The 27,343-nt window shown below is 46.3% G+C and overlaps 1 protein-coding gene across 1 annotated transcript in view; it reads left to right on the top strand.

The window, feature by feature from the left end:
* Positions 1–26,327, top strand: part of IGF2R (insulin like growth factor 2 receptor) — a 358,657-nt gene extending 332,330 nt beyond the window's left edge. Inside the window, exons 46-48 of the mRNA XM_033935794.1 lie at positions 1,297–1,455; positions 6,707–6,776; positions 24,543–26,327. Coding sequence (XP_033791685.1) covers positions 1,297–1,455; positions 6,707–6,776; positions 24,543–24,950 — 637 coding nt within the window. The 3' untranslated portion in view covers positions 24,951–26,327. The remainder of the gene's footprint in view (positions 1–1,296; positions 1,456–6,706; positions 6,777–24,542) is intronic.
* Positions 26,328–27,343: the final 1,016 nt, after the last annotated feature.

Genomic DNA, 27,343 nt, shown 5'->3' with positions numbered 1-27,343 from the left:
CGCGGACTTGCTTCCTGCCCAACGCAATTTGAGGAGGCTTTTCAAAACCCGGACAAAGTGCCGGGTTTTGAAAAGCCATCCGGCCCCCTGGACAAAAGGAGGACATGTCCGGCGAAATCCAGACATCTGATAACCCTACTCCAGTCCATCACTTTCTTTCCTCCTTGTGGTTACCACCATTGCTTCTGTAAGTACCTTGTATTATTGTAGCAGCAATGAAATGATATATAGGTTTGTTGGGTTAAAATTGTTCTTCAGCTGTGAACTTCAGTATGTCACACAGGTAAACAATGTCTGTCGGATATGTCACAACAGAAGAAAAATTGAGAATCACTGCTTTAGATGGAGGCTATGCGTGGGTGGGATGGAAGGGTGATAGGTGTATGATTGGGGTCTGTATGTATGTGTGTGTGTGTGTGGGACTTGTGACTGGGTTTGGGGGCGTGGATGATTGTGACTGGATATGGTATGTTGGTGGGAGGATGTCTACAAGTGTTGTAGTTAGGTTCTGTGCATGAGTAAGTGGATAGAGGTGAGTGGGTGACTTCATGGATAATTAACTTGATGCATTGTGTTTGAATAGGTGCAAGGAATGAGTTATCCTTTTTTCTGCTTCACTGAAACAATTGACTGAGGAGGAGATGGTTCTGTTCTCCTCTTGCTACCAACTCTACTCTTCTGTATGCTTCTTCCCCAAGATATTCCCTTCTGTCTCTTTTCCCTTCCCTGGTTTATCCCCAGGTCCACTCCTTCAGGCTTTTACCCTCATCTTTTCATCTTACCTCCCTGACCCCCTGACCCCCCAATCCTGGCTCATTTCCCAAGATTAAGTTATTAAAGGCTGTGAACTGCTCACTTATAACTTGTAGCTGTCAAGCTCAATAATTATACAATTAAAGTGTAACCGTTAAGGTTAACAAACGGAAATAATACTTAAAGAGAAGAAAAAGGCTTCAAGGGCTCAGTGAGAGAACTTTGAAGCGTAATAGCATTCATGTACTGCTCACATATATAAGCCATCATTAATCCGAAAAAAAACTCCTCTTACTTAGTTATGTTAGTGATCCAAGATTTTTTACTTTTTCCTTTAACTTTTTCCTTACAACTTTTTCAGCATGGGTTAGTCATTTCCCAAGACTCACATACTCTCTACCACTGAAGGCTCATGCCCCAAGCTCATTTGCTCTTTTCCTGCTACCCGGTGCTCATCCTTTTTTTTAACCAGACTCTTCTCTGTTTGTACCCCTAGATTCTGGTAATGTTAGCTAACTTGTTAATTATGATGTCTTTTGACAGGAATGAGGATATAAATGAAATAGATGAATCTGAGAACAATGCAGATCAACGCCCAGGTTTTTCTGTAAGAAGTCAAGCTGTTGGTGCTCTGCTCGGTATACTGCTGGTCATACTTACAGCATGCTTGCTTATATTATTACTTTACAAAAAAGAAAGACGGTAAGTGAGGAAATAGACTAGTAAAACTAGCTAGAATGTAGTAATATTGTGGGTGCATGCAACCATATATGGGTGAACAAAAAATGCCTAATGAACGCCTAATGAATCTGATCAGAAATATGATTTAGAAAAGCATTCTACATTAATGAATATAATGGCAACTATACAGAGCCCATGGTGCAATATATTCTCTGTAGGTGCCACTGGTCTTTTGTTTGTTCCCCCACGCACACTATTTTGTTTTATCTTGTTATCAATAGATACATTACTGTCCACAGTGTCAGAACTGGTTCAAGAAGGTAGACATGGCAGCATATAGGCTTTTTTGACATGACAAACACTTGAGGCTTACTTGAATGTACTGAAAATTGCTGATTCTGAAATAACTACTGGGTTTGCAAAATTGTGCCAGACAGAGCATATTGGAATATATTGCAGACTGGTTCTGAGAGAATTATTTAATTGTAAACCCTTTTGTGAAATTTTTTTCTTAGGAAGTGGTATAGAAATACTTTAAATGAAATACATTTGATACCCTCATAAGGTATTTTCTGATTTTAACCAATATTTATACAGACTTAACGTTAGAAATAAAATAGAAAAGATGTTGGATAAGCTTAGCTGTTTTTCTGCAACTGATACTCCCAAGGTTGTCTGTTGGAACCAAAAGTACACTGGAGTTATTTGCTAGGATGCTTTGTATAAACAGGTTAATATAGAAAATCATTTTTCCATTGATAAGCAGGATTAAGTTAGGCATATAAGTGCATGGCATAATCCAATGACAGACGTGCACTCGCATCTTAAAACGTTAATTCAGAGCTCTGAACGTTTCTTTCTGCATTCAGCAGCCGCCTTGTCTTGGTTTCATTTCTTTTGCTCTAGCAAAAGGACACAAATTGATGTGTTCCATAGTTATAATAAGTGTGTTTTACTTTTTTCCCTCTCAAGAAGGCTCATTTATTCCATTATTTTATTTTATTTTTTTAATGTTGCCAAAGTTATGTCAAGGATTTCATCCTTGGACAAAGTGCAGCATAAAGATCCAGAATTTTGACACTTATTCCCAAGGTCTGATCCATGTTCAAGAAGACTTCTAGCATTGTGTTCAAATATCTCCTAGAACAAGAAGATATTGAATTAATTAATGACTATTTGGAGGTGAAGTGTCTCCTGTAAAACTAATATCATTAATGATTCCTTTGCATGCAAGTCAAGACTTTCATTGAGTGGCTTTCAACTTCTGGACATGGTGATCTCCACACTCTGTCTGACCCTCTAAGTCTACCAGGCCAGCAACACAGCCACCAACAGAGCACCCACCAAAGCTAGAAGGGAAGGTTTTGATATCCTCTCTTTCATTTTATTTGAAAGAGTGTGAGCACATCAGCACAGTCTCAGCTCCAGCTGAGAAACTGTGGGGAAGATGAGTTAGTGTACATGTATTTGTTTAGGGAAAGCATGCACACATCCCTGCAATCCTTTTCTTTCTGTTGTCTGGCAAAAGTAATGACTAAATTCTTTGATTATATAAAATATATACAATTTATTGTGACATAGAAGGAAAAGCTGCAGCAAAAGCATAACTATTTTCTAATTTTGTACAAAATTCTGTTATAACTATTATAATTTCTCTAATGACCACGAGTGTCTCAGCCTGGCACACTTCCAGGGATCTTTCATTAACTAACCCAGATGAAAAACAAGGAAATAAGGCAGATTTATATTCCTCTGTGGCTGGAATAATGTTGGGCAGTCCAGTTACCAGAAAGCAGTAGATACATGAAATGGTTTTATCTCCTGTGACTGACCTCAGCCTAATCTGGCAAGCCCTTAGTCCTCATGTCCAGGGAGTCTACCCTATTGCAGATTTTGGTATAACCCACAAAAATGAAAACATTAACCAATATCACTCACAAAAGTGTTAAAAAGAACAAGTCCAAGAACCAAACCTTGTGGCACATTACTGGTAGCATCCCTTTCCTCAGAGTGAGCCCTGTCATCTTCCACTCAACCAGTTCCTAACCCATGCTGACTGTATACTACTACTATCCATTCAGTTGTGTCCAACCCTTGGATACTCTGTAGGCCAGTCCTCGCCATGCTTCCCTGTTTTCCATGGCTTCTTTCAATAGCTCGATGATAATTCCCGTGTCATTCTTGATGGTATCCAGCCAACGAGCCTTTGGTCTCCCGTTTCCTTTTACCAGTGACAATTCCAAGTAAGAAACATAGAAACATAGAAGATGACGGCAGAAAAGGGCTACAGCCCATCAAGTCTGCCCACTCTGCTTACTCACCCCCTGTCTATGCCCTAATGACCCAATTTCCTTATCTTGACCCTCGTAGGGATCCCACATGGGTATCCCATTTATTCTTAAAGTTTGGCACGCTGTCTGCCTCGATCACCTGCACTGGAAGCTTGTTCCAAAGTAGTACCTCCTTTTCTAGTGAATTCACCCTCATCACATGTCTAAAATAGGTCAGTTTCTTTCTGGTAATCTTGCCTTTCAAGGATAACTTTGTTAGTGATCCTAGCCATCTATAGGATTTGTAGAAGTCTTCTCCAGCACCACAGCTTGAAGTTGTCAATTTTTCTTCTGTCTGCTTTTGTGAGTGTCCATGTCTCGCAGCCATATGTCGTGATTGGGAACACAATGGCAGTGATCAGTCTTTGTTTGATGGTGACAGATGTCCTTGCACTTCCATATTTGGTTCATGCTTGCCATGGCTGCACGCCCCAGTGCTAATCAATGTTGCAATCACCCTCCAAATCGCTAATAAGAGGAGAGAGACAAAGGCTAAGGGCAGGTTGAATGAGGTGAGGAGACTCAATGCTGATTTCTAAAGAGCAGCCAGGAAAGACAAAAACAACTTCCTGAATGCTTGATGCATGAACCTTGAAGAAGCTTATAAGAAGGGCCACACTAGAGAATTATTTGCCATAGTGAAACAAGTAGAAAAGCCTTTCTCAGCACGTCAGTCAACCATCAAAGACTGTTATGGGAATGAAATTAGCGACCAGCAGTACTTCAAGCAGAGATGGAAAGAATATACAGTAGGACAATCCATCGGTTTTACCACCTTCGCATATGCCGATGATGTACAATTACACTTCCCCTTCCCCATTTGCGGTTTCTGCACTCGCAATTTCACATAATTGTGATTTTTTTCTGGGGAGGGGGAAAATTAAAAAAACCATATTTTTTACCTCCCTGCCGCCTTCTCGGCCTTACCTGGTGGTCTAGAGGGCTTTCGGGGCAGGAGCGATCTTCCTACGCTCCTGCCCCGTGCAGATCGCCATGAGGAAATGGCTGCTGGGAATACAACAGATAACACAAGGGTTCAACAAAATCTATACAGCAATTATCCTCCAATCCCAATAGCCCCACCCACCTCCCCACCCTCCACCCCGCACAACATTGACTATAATATACAAAATTGGAAAAAGCTGCCAAAGGAACCCAACCCAAAAGAGAATGCATTAAGAATGCTGCCAGCATCTTGTTTGCTCCGTCATTTGAGGGACTGGCTTTTTGCTGGCTCTCACTACACGGATGTAACCTTGGAGGCCGATTATTTTTTTTTTTTCCCTGAGCTTTGCCTTATCTCTTACATTGGGATGGGAAGCAGTGGTTGGGTCTTGGGGCTCATAGCTGTCTGGTTCACCCATTGCGCATGGCCTGGCGCTGTGTGTTGCGGTTTTGGGGCCATTTGTCTTCTAGCTCCGTTTTACTGCCCATAGTGGGTAACGCGGCCTTTTGTCCCGGTCAGGATAATGTTGTTTTTAAACGGTGGGCGCGAAAGGGGCTCTGTAATCTGGGGCATTTCCTTCCGGCGGATGGGAGTCCTTGTTCTTTTCCTGCTCTCCAGGCGTCCTGGTCATTGAGTGTTCTGAATCATTTTGCATACCAGCAGCTCTCTCATGTTGCTACTCTGTCCAGGGATTCCTTCCAGCATGTTTTTCTGATCACTTTTCAGGATTTCTTTTTTGATGCTGATTGGGATTGGCTCTCGGTATCTCAATACCATCGCCGGCTGGTGGCTCTGCAGCCGCGGAGGGATTATTCTCAGCTTCTATCTCTGTGGACTTTGAACTTGGGCTGCCGCCTTCGAGTGACATCCTTGTCTCCCTGGTGCAGCAGATCCCTCGGGTGGTGCAGAGTGCTGAGCTTCAGGAATGTCAATTTCGGGTACTTCATCGGGGTTATATTTCTCAGATGTAGGCTTTTCATTTTGGGTGTGCCTCTACCCCTATCTGTTTGAAATGCTACCGGGTGAATAATTCTCGAGTGCATGGTCTTTGGTCTTGTATGGCTATCGCTCCTTTTGGTTGGAGGTCCGTTGTTACTTTGCAGACCCTGGTGGGTTATGCCGTTCTATCTCAGGTTGAGGGGATTCTCTTTTTAGCTAAGGGTTTTTTGGGTGGGCGCTCTGCCGGTGATTATTTACTTATCCGCAAGGGCTATATAGTAGGTAAGAAATGTATCTTAAATCATTGGCTCCAGGACTACCCACCCACCATTTGGTATTGGCACAACAAATTCCATCTATTAATGGTATGGGAATCCTTGTCCGTTCGGTTTTCTCGTCAGCGTAGTAAGCTTTTCTTGTCCGTTTGGGCGTCTTATTTGGACACTTTACCCCCGCTGATTAAAAGCCATATACTCAACCGGCTGTGGAAGCCAGTGGTCCCTATGATGCCAGTGGGTTGGGGGTGAGTGGGAGGGCCAGGGCTCTGTAGGGGATTCTGTAGGTTGGGGCTTAGATGAGTATAAGAACCCAACCCAGGCTCTGACTATCTTCGCCTGTTTGTTGGTTTGGTGTTTTGGGCACTGTATTTTGTATTCTGAAATTGTTATATCTGCTGCTTTCTTGGTTTGTACTTTGTTGTTCAATAAACTTGTCTTGCAAAAGAAAAAAAAAAGAATGCTGCCAGCATAACAAGAGAGTTACCAATGATAGGATAGCAGAAAAAGAACAAACCACCCAACCCATCCAAATAAGGAGGTCTAAACAAGAACCAAGCAGAAGCGGAACCTTAAGGGCCCTGGACTCTGAGCCCCAAAGGACCATGTAGAGGACCTTGCTTTGTTTTTATATACTTTGTGCAATATGACATCCAGAACTAAAGCGAGGTGTACCTTGCTGCAGTTTTGTAGTTAATTTCTGTAATCCACAGGTCTTATTACTAATATTTGGTTGTGTTATAGTTTGTTAAATGTTTTCATCTCCTTTTTATTTTTGTTAGGGAAACCGTGATACAGAAAATAAACAGTTGCTGTAGAAGAAGTTCAAATGTATCCTATAAGTACACAAAGGTAATTTCTCTTGCTACTGATATATTTAAAAAAAGCTTGTACAAAATAAGTAGCAAATGTTTTGGATATCAAGCTCATATCTGGCCAACAGAAGAGTAATAAATCAAACATATTTAAAAATCTCTCAACCTTATGCAGATGTCTTATACGAATGGGCCATCAAAAAAAGGGTCAAGAGATTTTAGATATACAAAACGTAATGTCATGGTGTACTTGGTATATTGCCAAGCACTTTTATTATCATATATGCCCATAATGTGTGGTGATGTTTTTTATGAAACATTGCACTTTGAAACCTTGTATGCATGAAATCCAGATTGAAATTAAGTGTTGCACTGAGAGAGTGGAACATTTTTCAGTGGTCATTTTACCTGGCTAAACAGTTGCTCATGTAAAATGTTTTGTCAATTTTCCTCTGTACTGTACTTCAGAAATTCAGTGTGGGACTCAAATAACAGGAGAGGGTTTCAGCTTCCTCAATATAAAATGTATTCAGAATATACAGACCATATATAGATATTTATCCTAAGCAGTACGGTATAATTATCCTACTAATATTCTCTCAGGTGGGAACAGTTTTCCTTGTTAATCCTTTGTAGAATAGAATAGAGGCTTCCAATTCCCATAACAGCGGGACCTGGAGTGACCCGCCTCTATATAACACATTACCCCCTTCCCAACATACCTTTCACCTATCTCAATGAGACAATACACTTTGTTGGTAATACCTGGCCGCAGCCCTGTTTATTGAATATTAACATATTCAGATAACATTTACATAAATCAATATATAAATTAACAGCCATAAATAACACATTAACAATAACCCATAACAATGGTATCACCATTGTGACCTTGATCCCGAGCTACCATTAGATGTAATTGGCCCCCGACCCTGCCGTCTAAGCAAGGGTCCGAGGGGTGGCATGTCCCACACATGCCCCATTATCCAGGGTCATCCGACCCACCAGGCACAGCTCCCAGCCGGCCCACCGCTCATCCCTTGATGAGCCCATTAGCCAGTAGCTCGGGATACCGCCACCCTGACTACCTTACACACCCCAAAACTAGAGGGCGGGCGGGCGGGAAAGCTGCTTCGGAGGACCCAAACTGTTCGGGTCCTCCGCGAGCCCTGCCTTTTAACCCTTCCCTCCCCCACAATTCCTTTCGGCCGCGACAGCCAATGCGATCCCTTCTTATCGACCGACCCCCTTTGGGCTCGCTACCCCTACCCCTCCTTCGGCCTAACTAGTCCGATGGGCGATCCGGCGGGCCACCCAGCCCCGCGTTAAGTTCGCCCATCGAGACTAGCTCTTGGGCTTTTTATAACAGCGGGACCTGGAGTGACCCGCCTCTATATAACACATTATCCCCTTCCCAACATACCTTTCACCTATCTCAATGAGACAATACACTTTGTTGGTAATACCTGGCCGCAGCCCTGTTTATTGAATATTAACATATTCAGATAACATTTACATAAATCAATATATAAATTAACAGCCATAAATAACACATTAACAATAACCCATAACAATGGTATCACCATTGTGACCTTGATCCCGAGCTACCATTAGATGTAATTGGCCCCCGACCCTGCCGTCTAAGCAAGGGTCCGAGGGGTGGCATGTCCCACACATGCCCCATTATCCAGGGTCATCCGACCCACCAGGCACAGCTCCCAGCCGGCCCACCGCTCATCCCTTGATGAGCCCATTAGCCAGTAGCTCGGGATACCGCCACAGGCCTGTAACGCGTTACAGGCCCCCCCCAATAAAAGGAAAACAGGGCTGCGGCTAGAAGACCAACACTCGCTCGCAACAGGAGGCGAAGTCGTCCAACAGCAAATCACAACTGCTAGCCCATCATGAGGCTCAACGAAGCAGAAGCCCAGCAAGACACAACCCAGACCAATTGACCTCCAAGCTCAACCCCAAAGCCCCCAGGACCCACCCAGAGGGTGGGACGAAACCCAGAATCGGACCCCCAAGGACGAGACCCAAACCCTGCCGAAACCACCCCATTAACAGGACGACAAGGACCCTGCTCGCCCCACCCCTCCCCCATGGAGGAACCCCCTGAACAGTCCACCAAGCCCAAGCGAGACAAATCAAGACGACAGCCCTGGACATCACCAGAACAGCCCCCTGCCCCTGAATCTCCAGACTGTAACCCAAGGCACCAACCGCCAGCATAGCAGCTTGGAAAAACTGGAGGGAAGGCACCACATAACACAGCCGCAGGGCAATCCCCCCACAGGAAGCAGCCGACCCACACCCAGATACACCCCCACCGGCACCAAGCGTAAAGAGAGCCGATCCGACCGATTGCAACCACGCCAACAAGGCGCCAGGAGAACCCGAAGAACCAGGACTAAGACCCCAAGCCCAACTCGCACCTATACACCAGAGGGGCGACAAGGAATAACACGCCCGCATCCGGCTCCAAATCCAGCAAACTAGTCTTGACCAAGAAGTCCCCGAAGGAACCGACTGAGACTAACCTAATCCAAAATGGGCCTCCCCCCGACACAGCCCCGCCCGAGCATGCACCGCACAACTCTACTCCAACCCAACGGGGCCACCGATTAAAACCCCCAGGTCCAAAAGGGGATGGCCATAAACTCAGGACGGGACCCACCACCAGATAACGAACAGATATTCCCAGAGCTAATGCGAGATACTGCAGGACCACCCTAGCCCTGCCCACCCAAAACGACCCAAGACAAGCGCCACGAACAGCGGCAAGCCAGCCAAAGGAGGAAGGGGTGAGAAAGGGTCGCAGACCGAGGCACCTGGACCGCACCCTATATCACATCGGCCCCCATACAGCCCGCGCCCCAAAGAACCAGGACCACCCAATCCTGCCACCACCAGACCAACCGCAAGTCAGCGCACGACCGAAATATGAAAACAACCAAGCAGGAGCCAATCACCAGAGGAACCATGATAGCAACTCCGCAACACCCTCCAACCAGCAACTAGCCCACGCAACACCTAGTCCCCTGCCCCTAAGAAACCACCAAACACCTAGTCCAACCACAACCCGCCACCGAGGCACCCCGAAACAGCCCCACGTTGCAGGGCAGGGGAATAAAGTCCTTCAGCATTGGAACCAGGGCCCCTCAGCGCCCCGCACTGCAGCACCCCCCTCAACCAGGAGCACCCGCTCCATCTGGGACAAGCACCAACCATCTATCACCAACCCTCGCCCTAGGGGAGGGCACTGCAAACCCATGGTACTCAGGCCGACGCCATGCACCACCAGTAGCGTGGCACCAGCACCACCCAGCCCGCACTGGAGAACCCCAGACTGACCAAGTCCTCCCTAGGAGGTCTCTAAACCATACCCAGTCTCAATCGTGCTCTAAGGAGATTACCAGAACCACTCAAGCTCGCCCCCTCCTTGGATACCAATGAACCTACCCCAGCTAGCCCCAAGGAAACCATCCAAACCAAGCCAGCATTAGCCCATCCCGGGAGTCCCCAGAACCGTTGCCCGGATCCTCCCCTCCAAGAGTTAACAGAACCACCCCGGCCCCGCCCCCAGAGGAGGCCCAGAACTACCTTCGTTCTGCCCCCCCCCGGGGAGTCCACAGAACCACCCCGGTCCTCCCACCTCAGGGAGGCCGCCGAACCCCACCCTGGACCTGTCACCCCCAGGGAGCCACAGAACCACCTCAGTCCAGCAACCCCCGTGGAGTCCACTGAATCACCCCCGTCCTGCCCCCCCCCGGGGAGTCCACAGAATCACCCTGGTCCTGTCCCCCCGGGGAGTCCACAGAACCACCCTGGGTGTTCCCCCCGAGGAGCCGCAGAACCACCCCGATCTTGCCCTCCCATGGAGGCCACAGAACCACCCTAGTCCTGCCACCCCCGGGGAGTCCACAGAATCACCCCAGTCCTGCCCCCCCGGGGAGTCCACAGAACCACCCTGGTCCTGCCACCCCGGGGAGTCCACAGAACCACCCTGGATTTTCCCCCCCCGGAGAGTCCACAGAACCACCCCGGTCCTGCCCCCCCGGGGAGTCCACAGAACCCCTCGGTCCTGCCCCCCCGGGGGGTCCACAGAACCGTCCTAGCACTGCCCCCCAGAGAGACCCCAGAACCGCCCGGTCCTGTTCTCCCGGAGGGCTCACAGCACCAGATCAGCCCAATCCCCCAAGGGGAAGCTAGGCCACCTCCAAGCCACATTTCGCTGCCACAGAACAACTCCATGTCCTGCAGACAGCCGGCAAAAGGGCATGCCACCGTAGCAGTGGCGCCATCCGAAGCTACCACCAAGTCTTTTGGACCCCGTCACACGCTGGCTCCAACGTATCCGAAATTCCGTCCATGGACCACCAGTGAAGAAGAGACGATCCCTGGAGACTGCCATCACCAGACCTGAAACAAAACCAAAAGAGCAGCAGCAAACCCCCAAAGCATCCACACCCGATAGAACACCCGTCAGTGGCCTCAGCCCCTACTGACATCCCCACCTCCAGGCCAAGCCCCCCCCCCATCCGGACCCCTGCCCCAGGAAGAAGGAAAAGGAGGAGAAGGAGCCGACTCACCAGGAGACCGCAAGACCATAAAGAAGAGGGAACAAGGCCCTAGAGCAAGGAGCCACCAGAGCGAACTCCCCCACCTGCCACCAAGGCACCCGCCCTCCAACAGAAGGACCCAGCCTCCCTCCGCACGGACACGAAGCCAGCGCGTAAGAGCAGCACCCACGCGCAAGAGCAACTGAGAGGAGCCACAGGGCAGGAAACCCCCCCACTGCAGGGGCCGAGGCAGAATCTGTATCCACCGCGCCCCAAGCTCCCCCCCCAGTCAGGCACAGACTGCGGAACCTGATTCAATGAGGTTTGGTTTCGGTTTTATTTAATTTAATTTTATTATATTTATATTTTAGTATAACATATTGGTACAGAGGCAAAAAGGGGGCCATATCCGCCCCACCGCCTCACCACAAGGCCTAGCAGCCGCCCATGAGGCAGTCAAAAACAGCGGCCCGGCAACCCTGTGAAGAAACAGGCAGCACACAACGAGCACCCCCACTCCTGCCCCCAGTGATCCAGGATCCTTTGCTAAGGTGGCCGGGAGAGGGGCAGCAAGCATGAGCCCCACTGCACACACCAAGCGCCGTCCACTTACAACGCTACGAGCGCAGGGGCGCCCCGATCTGTGCCCTCTCGCGCCTGATCCTCTCCCTCTCCCCGCCGACGTGACCCAGAGGAGGAAGACGAAGAAGAGGAAGAAGAGGTTGCAGAGGAGGAAGAGGAAGACAAAGAAGAATCTCTGCCCCTCCCCGTCTCTTTTTACCCTTACCCTTTTTCTTCCCCCGGTTTCCCCGAACACTAACCCCAGCCCCTAGGGCCATGTTACCCGTGATCCGGTCGTCTCCAGGTCTGTGTCCGCCTCCAGCCGCTCCCGAAGTGGCGCCTTCCGCAGCAGCCACTGTAGCTGGACGCTGCTGGTCTCGAGCATGCTCTCCACCACCGATCTGTGGAATTGCAGCCGTTCCTCCGCTAGACTGTCCCGTATCAGAAGTCCCAGCCATCTCGACAGGTCCCGCAGCGATGTCCTGTGGGAAGAAATCCGAACAGGGGCCAGCAACTGGCACAGCAGAAGGGTAGTAAGCCCCGTAGAACCAGCCCCAACATGAGGTCCCCCGCTACCCCCAAGCGCACCCGGTCCCCAAGGATAAGGAGGAAATGGTGGAGGGACTGACACCCAGGGGGTTCCACTCCAGGGCGCGCGCCAGGGACCTGTAGACCAGGGAGCCCAGCAGCCCGCTGGGCCCGTTGGCCCACCTCCCCCCATTCCTGATGTCGAGGGGGTGCCAGGAACAGCGGCAGACTCGGGCGCATTCCCCCCCCAGCCCGATCTCATGGGGAACTCAGGCGCCGCCGCCGGCTCTCCCCTCGGCCCTCTACCCCCCCTGGGAGCGGGCTCATGATGGGCAGGCTCCGGGGCCACCGCCCCCGGGTCCCCGACGACCGTGACCCTCCCGGCCGGCAAGGCACCCGAGCTCTGCGCCCCCACGACGCTCCTCCCCCTTCCCGCGGCAGGGTTCCGGCTCCTGCCCCTGCGGGTAGACCCCACACCGCGACGTGCAACCGGCGCCACCCCCACTACCTCCAGCGCTATAGCAGCCCGTGCCGATGCACGGGAGCGCCTCGGAGGCAACTGCCGGCCCCCCCCCCCACAGCTATACTCACCACGAGGTTTTCATCCTCGTCGGGGGAGCCGCCTGCCACGAAGGAAATCTCCACCGGGTCTGCGGCGTCGGCCTGGGAATCCGCCATGCTCGCCGCCGGACACGTGGCAGAGAGAGAAGAGAAAACAGATTTTTTTTTTTTTTTTTTGCACGCTGATCCGGCCGACAGGCTCCAACGGCGGCCCGACACGAGGCAAGAAGAAAGGAAGGCCCCGCCCGCGCTCTCGAACCCGGCCGGTAACTGAAAGCTGCTTCGGAGGACCCAAACTGTTCGGGTCCTCCGCGAGCCCTGCCTTTTAACCCTTCCCTCCCCCACAATTCCTTTCGGCCGCGACAGCCAATGCGATCCCTTCTTATCGACCGACCCCCTTTGGGCTCGCTACCCCTACCCCTCCTTCGGCCTAACTAGTCCGATGGGCGATCCGGCGGGCCACCCAGCCCCGCGTTAAGTTCGCCCATCGAGACTAGCTCTTGGGCTTTTTATTCTTGAGAGTTCAAAACAGCCACTACAAAGTAACCTGGATCTGAGGTGGAATGCATGTGTATATAAATGATAAATATTCATTGGGGTTATCCAGAAAATCAAACCTGCATTCTGCTATGGGAGATTGATTATTAGAATCATTTTACCATATTTCCCCATGTATAGGCCATGGCCTATACACGGGTTTTACAAACCTGTGCTTACTTACCGTATTTTCACGCATATAACGCGCGCGTTATACGCGTTTTTACCTACCGCGCATACCCCTCGCGCGTTATATGCGTGAGCGCGGTATACAAAAGTTTTAAAACATAGTTCCCACCCCGCCCGACGCCCGATTCACCCTCCCAGCAGGACCACTCGCACCCCCACCCCGAACGACCACTCGCACGCGCTCCCACCCGCACCCGCATCCACGATCGGAGCAAGAGGGAGCCCAAGCCCTCTTGCCCGGCCGACTCCCCGACGTCCGATACATCCCCCCCCCGGCAGGACCACTCGCACCCCCACCCCGAACGACCGCTCGCACGCGCTCCCACCCGCACCCACGATCGGAGCAAGAGGGAGCCCAAGCCCTCTTGCCCGGCCGACTCCCCGACGTCCGATACATCCCCCCCCCCGGCAGGACCACTCGCACCCCCACCCCGAAGGACCGCCGACTTCCCGACAATATCGGGCCAGAAGGGAGCCCAAACCCTCCTGGCCACGGCGACCCCCTAACCCCACCCCGCACTACATTACGGGCAGGAGGGATCCCAGGCCCTCCTGCCCTCGACGCAAACCCCCCTCCCCCCCAACGACCGTCCCCCCCCAAGAACCTCCGACCGCCCCCCAGCCGACCCGCGATCCCCCTGGCGACCCCCACGACCCCCCCACCCCCCTTCCCCGTACCTTTGGTAGTTGGCCGGACAGACGGGAGCCAAACCCGCCTGTCCGGCAGGCAGCCAACGAAGGAATGAGGCCGGATTGGCCCATCCATCCTAAAGCTCCGCCTACTGGTGGGGCCTAAGGCGCGTGGGCCAATCAGAATAGGCCCTGGAGCCTTAGGTCCCACCTGGGGGCGCGGCCTGAGGCACATGGGCCCAACCCGACCATGTGCCTCAGGCCGCGCCCCCAGGTGGGACCTAAGGCTCCAGGGCCTATTCTGATTGGCCCACGCGCCTTAGGCCCCACCAGTAGGCGGAGCTTTAGGATGGATGGGCCAATCCGGCCTCATTCCTTCGCTGGCTGCCTGCCGGACAGGCGGGTTTGGCTCCCGTCTGTCCGGCCAACTACCAAAGGTACGGGGAAGGGGGGTGGGGGGGGTCGTGGGGGTCGCCAGGGGGGTCGCGGGTCGGCTGGGGGGGCGGTCGGAGGTTCTTGGGGGGGGCGGTCGTTGGGGGGGGGGGGGGTTTGCGTCGAGGGCAGGAGGGCCTGGGATCCCTCCTGCCCGTAATGTAGTGCGGGGGGGGGTTGGGGGGTCGCCGTGGCCAGGAGGATTTGGGCTCCCTCCTGGCCCGATATTGTTGGGGAATCGGCGGTCCTTCGGGGGGAGGGATGTATCGGACGTCGGGGGGGGGCATCAGGCTTTCAGGATGGGGACAGACCTTCAAGGGGGGACAGTGCACGGAAGTCAGGGGGGGTGAACGGAGAGTCGGGACAGCGCACGGAAAGTCGGGGCAGTGCACGAAAGTCAGGGGGGGTGAACGGAGAGTCGGGACAGCGCACGGAGAGGCGGGGCAGTGCACGGAAGTCAGGGGGGTGAACGGAGAGTCGGGCAGCATGCGCGGTATAATCGTGAGCGCGTTATACCAAAGTTTTTGTGCTTATCATCGTGATTTCTGCGCGCTATACACGTGTGCGCGTTTTATACGGGTGCGTGTTATTTGCGTGAAAATACGGTAAATGGGGTGGCTTATCTGAAGACATTAAAAAATTTGCATTTATTACAATTGATAGACCGTTTTGGAAAATTTTCTGGGTACAAGATAAATTGGAGTAAATCAGAGGTTCTTCCGTTGAATGTTCATTATGTAAAGAGAATATTTGATCCATTTCTATTTCTTTGGAAGGAAGAGTATATAAAATATTTAGGTGTAATAATACAAAAAACTCTGGAAGATATCATGTTGGTAAATGAAAGATCCTTACTGTCGAAGGTCAAAGAAATGTGTGAGCAATGGAATTCACTACATATTTCCTGGTAGGGGAGAGTCCAAACTATCAAAATGATGATTTCACCTGTAGTTTGTTACCAATTTATTTTCAATAATCTTTTTACAAAAAACTAAATGGGATTCTTTCAAAATTTCTTTGGCTTGGTAAAAATCCTAGAATAGCCTTAGTATCATTACAAAAGTCTAAATCCGATGGGAAGGGTAAATTTTCCAAATTTTTATAAGGATCATCAAGCTTTTATCTTGCGTCAGGGTATGTATTGGATCTTTCCTGAACTCATGGAGAATCTACCGGATTGGTTGATTCTTGAAAGTCATCTTATGGCTCCACTTAATTTAAAACATATCTTGAGTATCAGGCTTCCTTGAATTTATAAGGACAATATTATTTTTCATTCAACCTGGACTACGTTAAAATTTATTGATCGTTTAACTCCAATCCCGATACAGAAAACAAAGTGCTAGTCCCTATGGTTAAGCTCCAAGATCATGATAGGCAATGCAAAGATCCTTTGGAAACATTGGCTAAAAGCAGGCATTCGAACCTTAAATGATGTCATTATGGATGATAATTTGGCCTCTTTAATTCAATTAAAATAATCGTTAAAATATTTCAAAGACTCAAGGTTTTAAGTGGATGCAATTAAAACAAGCCATTCAGAAAGGGTTCCCTGAATGGCATACTTTGGTAACTCAACACAGTTTGCCAACCATATGTTTCCAAGTGGATTTTCAGGGTCTTCAGGCTGCCAAATGGTATAAATTAACATGTGAATATCTTTCAAAAACATCAAAAACAAGCTTAAGAGATATTTGGAGTATAGAAACACAGCAGAATATTTCTACTATTCAATGGTCATGGATTTGGACCCGATGGATGAGTTGTACATCTTCAGCATCAATGAGGCAAACTTTGTTTTGTCTGTTATATAGAAGATTTTGGACTCCAGTTCGATAGCAAAAATTGGATAGTACAAAATCTAATAGATGCTGGCACTGTCATCTTGAAATTGGGACATTGGACCACCTTGTATTTTATTGTCCGTTGATACTTAACTTCTGGAAGTCAATTTTGGAAAAAATTAATTTTTTTTTTTAGGAGTGAATATTCCGTTGTCATATGATGTAATTCTTTTTGGGACATCTAATAGTACAATAGATAAACATAAAAGTAGAGACTTCTTATAATGACTGGGGTGGCCATTCAATTGATCACGAGAAATTAAAATTTTACCTTTTGTTGGGAAACACTTTGCTTATACTATCGTTATGAAAGAATGTTAGCGGAACAATCTGGGAAAAGTAAAAACTTTAAAGAAATTTGGAATCCATTAGAGTCCTTTGGTAAACAAATTAATGATTAGTAATTCATTAGATTAAGTTTTCTTTACACACACATCCAGGGAGGAAGGGAGGGATGGGTAATTTGTTTTAGTAATTTGTAAGTATGTAGGTGCTTTTTTTATTTTAAATTCTGTGAATGTATACTGTTTGCACTTTTTATCTGCTTAGAAAATCAATAAAGATTTATATAAAACTCGCTGTTAGATAAGCCGCCTCATTAGAGGAGTACCATAACTGAACTTTTTCAAAAATCATCACCCTTAAATACCTGAGCAAACTCTGGATACTGGTGGAAGGCGTGGACCCAATGAATTCATCACTTGGGGGTCAGGTTGGTGCCCCTCTGCATGCGCCGCTGTCAGATTCAAACCCATCTCTGCTGGCAGGCGCTGTCTCCTCCAATCACGCTGTGCAGGGCAGGAGCGATGTTTGCAATCTCAAGCCTCGCCCTGCACTGCTTCCTGAATGGCTGCCGTCATGAGAACTGATGGCAGCCAATCAGGAAGTGGAGTAGGGCGAGGCTTGAGATCGCAAACGTCGTTCCTGCCCTGAACAGCATGATTGGAGGAGACAGCCATCCAGGAGGTATTTACTGGCAGGAATGGTGGCGAGGGAGATCTGGCGCAGTGGTTAAAGCTACAGCCTCAGCACCCTGGAGTTCTGGGTTCAAACCCACGCTGCTCCTTATGACCCTGGGCAAGTCACTTAATCCCACCATTGCCCCAGGTACATTATAGATTGTGAACCCGTCGGGACAAACAGAGAAAAATGCTTGAGTACCTGAATAAATTCATGTAAACCATTCTGGGCTTCCTTGAGTGAATGGTATAGAAAAATAAATAAATATTTAAAAGGGGCGGGGAAATGATGTATAGGCCGCCCCATTATATAGGCCACTGTAGATTTTAAAACTCTTAGATAAGCCATGGCTAGTAACATGGGGTGGCTTATCTAAGAGTTTTAAAACCTACATCGGTATTTCCTGCAGCCTATACATGGGGAAATATGGTAGTTCAATCAAAAGTTGCTGTACATTTTATTTTTCTGTTTTATAAAAGGAAGAGTTTCCTTTTTTGACCAATAACACTGGACAACAAATTTTTCCAAAAGTTTTGCTTCCTTAAAACAAACTGGTGATTATGATAGACCCCCTTCAAAATACCGTTTGTGTTTAACATGTTTTAATGCACAAAGTTTCTGATATACTGTGATAGTTCGCCATGGATAAAAGTATTTTCCTCCTGATTTTCATTTGTACTCAGTGTCCGACGCATCTCGATGCAGTGTACAGCAATAGTCAGCCAGCATTGATGGAGTCCAGTTGCCCTGATATCTCTTTTTCCATAGTGCCAATATCCTGGTGAAACCTTTCATAAGAACATAAGAATTACCACTGCTGGGTCAGACCAGTGGTCCATTGTGCCCAGCAGTCCGCTCCTGCAGCGGCCCCTAGGTCAAAGATCAGTGCCCTAACTGAGGCCAGCCCTACCTACGTACGTTCCGGTTCAGAAGGAACTTGTCTAACTTTATCTTGAATCCCTGCAGGGTGTTTTCCCCTATAACAGCCTCCAAAAGAGCATTCCAGTTTTTGACCACTCTCTGGGTGAAGAAGAACTTCCTTATGTTTGTAAGGAATCTATCCCCTTTTAACTTTAGAGAGTGCCCTCTCATTCTCTTTACCTTGGAGAGGGTGAACAACTTTTCTGCATCTACTAAGTCTATTCCCTTCATTATCTTGAATGTTTCGATCATGTCCCCTCTCAGTCTCCTCTTTTCAAGGGAAAAGAGGCCCATTTTCTCTAATCTCTCACTGTATAGCAACTCCTCCAGCCCCTTAACCATTTTAGTCGCTCTTTTATGGACCCTTTCGAGTAGTACCATGTCCTTCTTCATGTACGGCGACCAGTGCCTGGTGCAGTATTCCAGGTAGGGACATACCATGGCCTGGTACAATGGTATCACCTTCTCCGATATGTTCATGATTCCCTTCTTAATCATTCCTAGCATTCTGTTAGCCTTTTTCACATCCGCCGTACTTTGCGTGGACTGCTTCATCGACCAGTACTCCCAAGTCTCTTTCCTGGGGGGGGCTCTCCGAGTTCCACACCAGACATCCTATATTTGTGTATAAAATTTTTGTTACCGACATGCATCACCTTACACTTATCCATGTTAAACCTCATTTGCCATGTTACAAGCGTGTTTATGTCATGTTGCAGGTCTTCGCAATCCTTCTGCATCTTCACTACTCTGAATAGCTTCATATCGTCTGCAAATTTAATCACCTCACTTGTACCAATTTCCAGGTCATTTTTAAATATGTTGAAGAGCACGGGCCCAAGCACCAAACCCTGCGGCACTCCACTTGTGACTCTTTTCCAATCAGAGTATTGTCCATTTACCCCCACTCTCTGTTTCTTACCCGCCAACCAGTTTTTAATTCACGTGAGTATTTCACCCTCTATTCCATGGCTTGCAATTTTTCGAAGTAGTCGTTCATACGGGACCTTATCGAAAGCCTTTTGAAAATCCAGATATACAATGTTGACCGGCTCGCCCTTGTCTATCTGCCTGTTACTCCCTTGAAGAAGTGCAGCAAGTTTATCAAGCAAGATCTTCCCTTGCTGAAACCGTGCTGGCTGGTCCTCATCAGATTGTGTCCATCAAGGTGATCAATGATGCGGTCCTTTATCAGCGCCTCTTCCATCTTTCCCGGACAGAATCACTGGTCTGTAGTTTCCCGGATCTCCCCTCAAACCTTTCTTGAAGATCGGCGTAACATTCGCCACTTTCCAGTCTTCTGGAATCCTTCCTGATTTGATAGACAAATTGGCTGTTTGTTGAAGCAGTTCAGCTATAGCCCCTTTCAATTCCTTGATTATCCTCAGATGGATGCCATTGGTCCTGGGGATTTATCATTTTTAAGCCTATCAATCTGCCTGCATACCTCTTCTAGACTGACTGTCAACCCTGTCAGTTTCCCATCTTCGTTTCCCGCGTATTGCCTGTTGGTTTCCGGTATGTTGTGTATATCCTCTTCGATAAACACAGATGCAAAACATGTGTTCAGTTTGTCAGCGATAGCTTTGCCCTCCTTTAGCACTCCCTTTATTCCATGGTCAGCCAATGGCCCCACCGCTTCTTTCACGGGTCGTTTCCCCTTAATATATCGAAAAAACGGCTTGAAGATTTTTGCCTCCTTGGCTATTTTATCCTCATAGTTTCTTTTGGCCCCTCTTACTGCCTTATGGCACCTGCTTTGATGCTGTTTGTGCTTTTTCCAGCTTTCGTCTGTTTTTCACCTTTTCCACTCCTTAAACAAAGTCTCTGATCACTTTTTTCACCGCTACAGTGAGCTACGCCGGTTCCTTGTTCTTTTTCCTCTTTCCTCTTGGATTCCTTGCCGATACATGGGATATATAGATTTTGCGCCTTGTGACTGTGTCCTTAAAAAGGGACCATGCTTGTTTTAGCATTTTTACAGTGCTTATCCTCTTCTTAATTTAATTCCCCACCATAAGTCTCATCCCTTCGTAATTCCCTTTTCGGAAGTTCAGGCACCTTGCCCATCGTACTGGATTGATATTTTGCCCCTGTGTCCAGGTCAAAGCGGATCATATTGTGATCACTGGTTTCCAGCGTCCCCTCTACTTCTACACCTTGTGCCGGTCCTTGTAGTCCATTTAGAATTATTATTATTGATAATAATAATAATAACTTTATTTTGTATACCGCAATACCACAAGCAGTTCAGAGCAGTTTACAGAGGAAGAGACTGTACATATACAGCGATGTTACAGGAAGAATTGTCAAGTACATTGGAATAAATTTCAATTACATTAGTGAGCCGAGAGAGGTTGGGTATAACTGGAAATATGTCAGAGATACAGCAGGTATTTCAGTGATGTAACAAGGTAGGGAGGGGTTGGAGAAATTTATCAAAGAGATAGGTTTTAATTGATTTCCTGAAGGATTGGTAGGAGGGTGCACTAGAAATGAGGGTGGTTAGACATTTATTCCATTTGCCAGCTTGGAATGACAGTGTTCTGTCAAGGAATCTCTTGTAGACACAGCCCTTCAGGGAGGGGAAGGCAAACAGGTAAGCACTACGTGTGCAAGTGGTGCCTGGAAACACAAAATGGTGTGACAGGTAATTGGGGATGAACCCGTTAAGGTTTTGAAGCAAAGGCAGGTGAACTTGAAGATGACCCTTACCTCCATTGGCAACCAGAAGTCCAGAATTGCATTTCCTCTCATATTCTCCTTGACAAGTTGTTCCAGGAAGCAATCGCCTACAGCATCCAGGAACTTGGTCTCCCTACCGCTGCCAGAGGTGCCTAGGTTCCAGTCTATCCCTGGATAATTGAAGTCGCCCTTGATAACTGTGTTGCCTTCCTTGCAGTTGCGTTTAATCTTGTCAGTCATTTCTCCATCAGTTTCTTCGGACTGCCCTGGGGGTCGGTGCCGATCTTCATTTCCGTTCCATTTGTTCCCGGAATTTTGACCCATAGAGACTCTAACTTATTCTTTGTGTTCTCTCTGGTAGACTCAGTTCCCTCTTTGATGTATAAGGCAATGCCCCCACCTTTTTGAGCCACTCTGTCTCTGAGGTTTAGCTTGTAACCCGGTAGCATAGTGTCCCAGACATTTTCCTCGTTCCACCATGTGTCTGTGATGCTGATGATGTCAAGGTTATCTTTTTGTGCCATAGCTTCTAATTCTCCCATCTTATTCTTTAGGCTCCTTGCATTCGTGTACATACACTTGAGTTTGTGGTCTGTTACTTTCTTGCATTTCCTTCCCTTTTGTGTCCCTTTCGATCCATCAAGATTTCTGTCTTGCTTATGATTCGGTGAGTCTTCCCCACTATCTTTCTGCATGGTATCCTCTGGGTATACCGGTTCCTGAACCATCGACTCTCGGTCGGCTTTCCCCTTTTTAGTTTAAAAACTTCTCAATTTCTCTCTTGATGTTGCTTGCAAGTAGCTTCGTTCCGTCTCCGCTGAGGTGGAGTCCATCCTTCCTGAATAGCTTGCTCTTCCCCTAGAACGTTGTCCAGTTGCGTACAAAGTGGAATCCTTCTTCCTTACACCAGCACCGCATCCACGCGTTGACTGCTTGCAGCTTGGTCTGCCTCTTTCGCCATGTTCCGCACTGACTGCACTATGATTTCTGAGGAAGAAGTCCAAGTGTGAATGTAGAAAGTGCGTCTTCAGTGACATGTTGCACTTTATGGTTTTGTATGCCCTAAGAAGTTTGTCAACCAGTTGAATATAATTGTAGCAGGTTTCTGGGTCTTGCCGCATCTGTGTAGAAAAAACTAACATTTCAGCCATCATGCTGTATCTTTCTTTCATTCCATTTCTCCTGTCTTGTGCCTAAAACATTGGTAGTACTGACAGAACACTCCCAACCAAATATAAAGTTGTTGATTTGATGGTTCTATGATTTATTTTGCCTTTAAAAAGAAAACCTTGAAAAGGGAAGATAAAAAATAAGAATGAGTTCTGATTGTTTACAACAATGTGTTAAAAAAAAAAAAGAAGATAATGAACTTCAAACTTTAAGTTCTCTGAGTAATAGTAGTGCTTAATTTAATTAGAACTATTTTTTAAAGGGTGGGGTCGTGGCTCTATCATTATATATTCATCATATAATACAGTTTCAAGGGTTGAGCATTTGAAACGTTAGTTTTTTCTACCAGACGCAGCAAGACCCGGAAACCTGCTTCAATCATGATGCCAGCCGTGGAAGTCTAAGAGAACAGTTGAATATAGTTTGGTGCTCTGTAACAGCCAAGAAAATTCTCGACGACATCCTTGAATGCTTTCCAATTTTCTCTGGCCCAATTAACAGATCTTCAAATCTCTCATCATTGATGATGCGTCTGATCTGTGGACTGACAAAAATGCCTTCCTTGTTCGTCGCTTTTACAGAATTTTTCATCAGTCCAAGTTTTATGTGAAGAGGATGCAAAAATATCTTTGTCAGGTCAAGTGGTTCATGTACCACATTTTTCTGTCCTGAAACCAAATTCTTAAGTGGCCAGTTCTTTTGAATGTTATGCAACTCCTTAGCACAGCTGTCCCATTTACAAATAAAACAACAGTCCTTGGTATATCCAAGCTGCATTCTGAGTAGCAGAGCTACTACTTTAAGATCACCGCAGATGTTCCAGTTATACTTTGTGTACTGGATATGCTTTAATATCAGTTCTATGTTTTCATATGTTTCTTTCATGTGTGCAGCATAGACAATAGGTATAGACGGGTATACATTGTCATTGTGTAGCAAAACAGCCTTGAGGCTTAACGCTGATGAATTGATAAAAAGATGCCACTCTGCGTATAACCCAAAGCTGTGAACAACCCTTCAATGTCAGTGCAGATACAGAGGTTTTCAACCTATGCAAAGAAATTTGTTAAATTGTCTTGGCGGCTTCAAAAGACAGAAGTTTTCATACCTGGCAAGAGTAAACACCATCCCTGCAGTCTTGAACCCAATAATTCTGCTTTTGCTTCTGGGTTGTTTAATTCTGACTGTGTTATAAGATGAGGCTCACCTGATGTACATGGTTCAAAATCAGGATCAATGTCACTGTCAGTGCTTGGCTGGTACATTGCAGGTTCTTCCTCTGTTTCATTTAAGCTCCATTTCTCTGGTGGCTTTGGCAATGGAAGACTGTCATCAAGAGGCACTGGTCTCATGGCTGAAGGAAGATTGAGGTATTCAATTGATTTCTTATTTTTAACCAGAGAAATCAGATACATTTGTCAGACAGAAGTAACAGTCTGTCAAGTAATCCTTCTCGCCATATCATTGAGCTAGCAAATGTATTGACTTCTGAGTACCTTGGAGCCAAGCTCTAAGATTGACGGCACATCTTGCACAACAAATGTGAGAAGGCCATGGTTTGTCTTGATCACCAATCTTGCAGCCGAAGTACAGCTCATATGCTTTATTAACAAGTGGAGTCATTGTGCATCTTTGAGGCTTAAGCATGTAATCACTACAAATGTAGCAGAATGTATCATAGCTGTTGCAACATTGTCACAAATTGTCCTATAGCAATTAATAATTAACTGGCTTACTGATTAAGTTACTTACATAGACAATACTATGCCTTTAACATCAAAATACACTCGAACTGGCAGACACATAATGAAGATTATCCCTAGATGCAAACTGCTTTTATTTAGCCTTTTCAGGCAGCATCCATCAAGCCCATGTACAAGCATGCCCAGCCTGCATAATTTCCATGGACGATATGCAACCTGCCCTGAATGTATACCTGGACATGCCCACACTATATCCAGCAAGGTATAACTGAGCAATAGGTCTATATTAAGAATTAGGCTAAGAATTAATTGCAATGTACTTTTATGTTAAAACGGTATGTGATATGTAATTTTAAATGTGATTGTCGTGGTCAGCAGCGAAAAATCTGTAAGATACACCCTAAAACGTTGAAGAAACAAAAACTTTGTTGTCCAGTGTAATTTTGTTGCTTAGTTTAGCAAATAGAGCAATACATAAAGCATACTGTCTCTTTTTTTTTTTTTCCTTTGTGCTATGCAGGTAAATAATGAAGAGGCAGATGAAAATGAAACAGAATGGCTTATGGAAGAAATTTCATCAAGCAATCAGAAGCTACGAAAAGAGAGCCAAGAAAATGGTCATATCATTGCCAGTGCTGTCAGATCTACAGCTTTCACGTCTCTGCCTGTGGATGACCAAGACAGTGAGGATGAAGTTCTAATCATTCCAGAAGTCAGGATTTGCTCAGAGAGAGGCAAAAAGCTCCAAGAGCCAAACAGGAGTGGAAACCAATTAAGCAAGTCAGTTGACATAGTGAGTGATGAGAACACACGAGATTTGCACAATGGAGGGAAAACTATAGGCAGAGCAGGACCAAGAAAGGATCAGAATTCTCCAAATGTAAAATCATTTCATGATGACAGTGATGAGGACATGCTGAATGTCTAATTGACCACTCCATTTCTCATCTCTTGTGCCTAAAACATTGGTGGTATGGACAGAACACTCCCAAACCAAATATGAAGTTGTTGGCTTGATGGTTCTATGATTTTTTTTTGCTTTGAAAAAGAAAACCTTGAAAAGGGAAGATAAAAAAGAAGAATGTGTTTTGATTGTTTACAACAATGTGTTTAAAAAAAAAAAAAAAGATAATGAACTTCAAACCTTAAGTTCTCTGAGTAATAGCAGTGCTTCATTTAACTAGAACTATTTTTTAAAGGGTGGGGTCGTGGCTCTATCATTATACATCATATAAAACAGTTTCTAGGGTTGAGTGTTTGGTTTGGAAAAACAGATTCTGTTGGGATGAATTGTGCCCGGCCACTTTCAATATGTTTGACTACTGCATTTTGTCTGTTTTCCTTCTATTTATTGACTATAACTATTACTCAGGTTTGAATAACAGCCACAAGTTCTTCCTGCTGGCAGGCTGTCATTCTTTAGCTTCACCCATCACTTTGGAACAGTGATATCCATATGAGAAGAAAAGAGTGCCTGTTGGAATATCTGATGTAAATGTGAAGCTGGCCTGCAAATTTTAAAAAACAAGTTTGTTTTGACAGAACCTAGCTGATTTTGGGAAAGGTACATGCTCTACAGCTTTAGACTATGGTATCTACTGTTCTTTGCATGGTGTACCTGGTACTTCTTGTTATATGGGATAGGGAAATTTATATATGAAGCCTATGTATATAGATACATCGGTACGGCTATATGTCAGTCTCTTACTATGGACAGGTACTGGTTTATCACCCAAAGATCTGTACTTGACTGCCTCTTAAGACTAGAAATGCATCTGCATAGGAATAATTTGATTTGTATGAGATCACAGGTGAAGGATATAACAAGTCCATCAAGTGGTGTCTCTTACTGCCCTGTCTTTTATATCTTTTAAACAAGTTCAAGATCTACAGAAGCCTTAATTTGCACAAGGTTTACCTTTATATGAGGACTAACTGCATGGAGAATAATAATGGACCAAGTCCATACACTAGTATCACTTATATACTGAGCTTCAGTGACTTTGTTGATCCATGTTCCAGTATTGAAATGAGATAATCACATCGCTCTGTATTGATTTTGGTTTTTGAAATGGTGTCTGAATTAGCTTCTGGGGAATGATGGCTTAGTATAAACATACAGATACCAGTTTTTCAATCCATTCATTTCTTTTGGTCTGTTTTCCTTGTTTTGTACATATTCACTGATTTTGTTTGGATATATGCTGGTACATTGAATTTAGTTTTTATTTTTTTCAAAATATTGATCAAATTTCATGTAATTTGAAGTATTTGAAAAAATTCAATAAAATAAGTTATTAAATGACTAGTTTTCAATATTACTGGAATTCATTTTTTGTATGCTTGATTTATAACCACCAATAGTTAAGCAGCAATGTAGAAGTGATCTTGTATGATCGGCAAGACTAACCTTTGGATCAAGCCAGAATATATGTTGTCAGACACATTTTCATTCTCTTCAAAATACTGCTCTACCCAGCAACATCCATGCCATTCTCTCCCTTATCACCTGTCTTATCTAATCATAGCAGTCATGTTCCCCCCTCCCCACAAATTTTGTCCAGCAATGTCTTTCTCACTCCGCCATACCTGCTCAGCTTGCCTCTTTCATATTCTTTCTCCACTCCTAAGCCCAGCATCATCCATCCTTTCCTTCCTTTCTACCACCCCTGTCTTGATTCTGGTGCCAAGCTCCAGTATGTTTCTCTTCCCTTGTTAGACAAGTGACTATAACACTGATTTGCTGCTTCTTTCTCTTTTGATAGTGTTGGTCCTCAAAGTGACTCAAGCAAAACTTTGAGCTCAAGCATGTGTGCAACTCTTGTACACTGCCAGTGGAGGAACCTACTTCCAGTCAGGATGCAGCAGGAGCTCCTGGGCAAAGATTTATTTGGCCACAGATGAGCTGCCCACTAAGCAATAGTGCTCCTCAGGCTGTTAATCACCCCAAATTTTCCAAAAGGGATCCACACTTTCAAATAAAGAGATAAATGCAGCTTGTGGAGAGGACATTTTGTTACATCTATTATTTGCAATGGCTGTCTGAAAATGATATAGCTAACAGTTGTGCAAAGTATTGTATTCATAAATGAAATCAACGTGTTATTTTTAGAGTTATTATTCTTGACCTTTCCTTGAAGTGTAGGCTCCACATGGGGTAGCAGAATAGCTGTTTTGAGGAGTGGGATCACACAAGTTAGCTTCCACTCATGTCTCCCACCAGTTTAATGCCAAACTTTGAACTCAATTGCATAAACTAGACTGAACTAGAGGCAGTATGGCAGGGTTTAAAGAATTCAATAGACTCATTGATGCAGAAAA

The sequence above is a fragment of the Geotrypetes seraphini genome, chromosome 3 (genome assembly GCF_902459505.1).
Source record: "Geotrypetes seraphini chromosome 3, aGeoSer1.1, whole genome shotgun sequence".
Taxonomy (NCBI): domain Eukaryota; kingdom Metazoa; phylum Chordata; class Amphibia; order Gymnophiona; family Dermophiidae; genus Geotrypetes; species Geotrypetes seraphini.
This window is presented reverse-complemented; position numbering and strand designations above follow the sequence as displayed.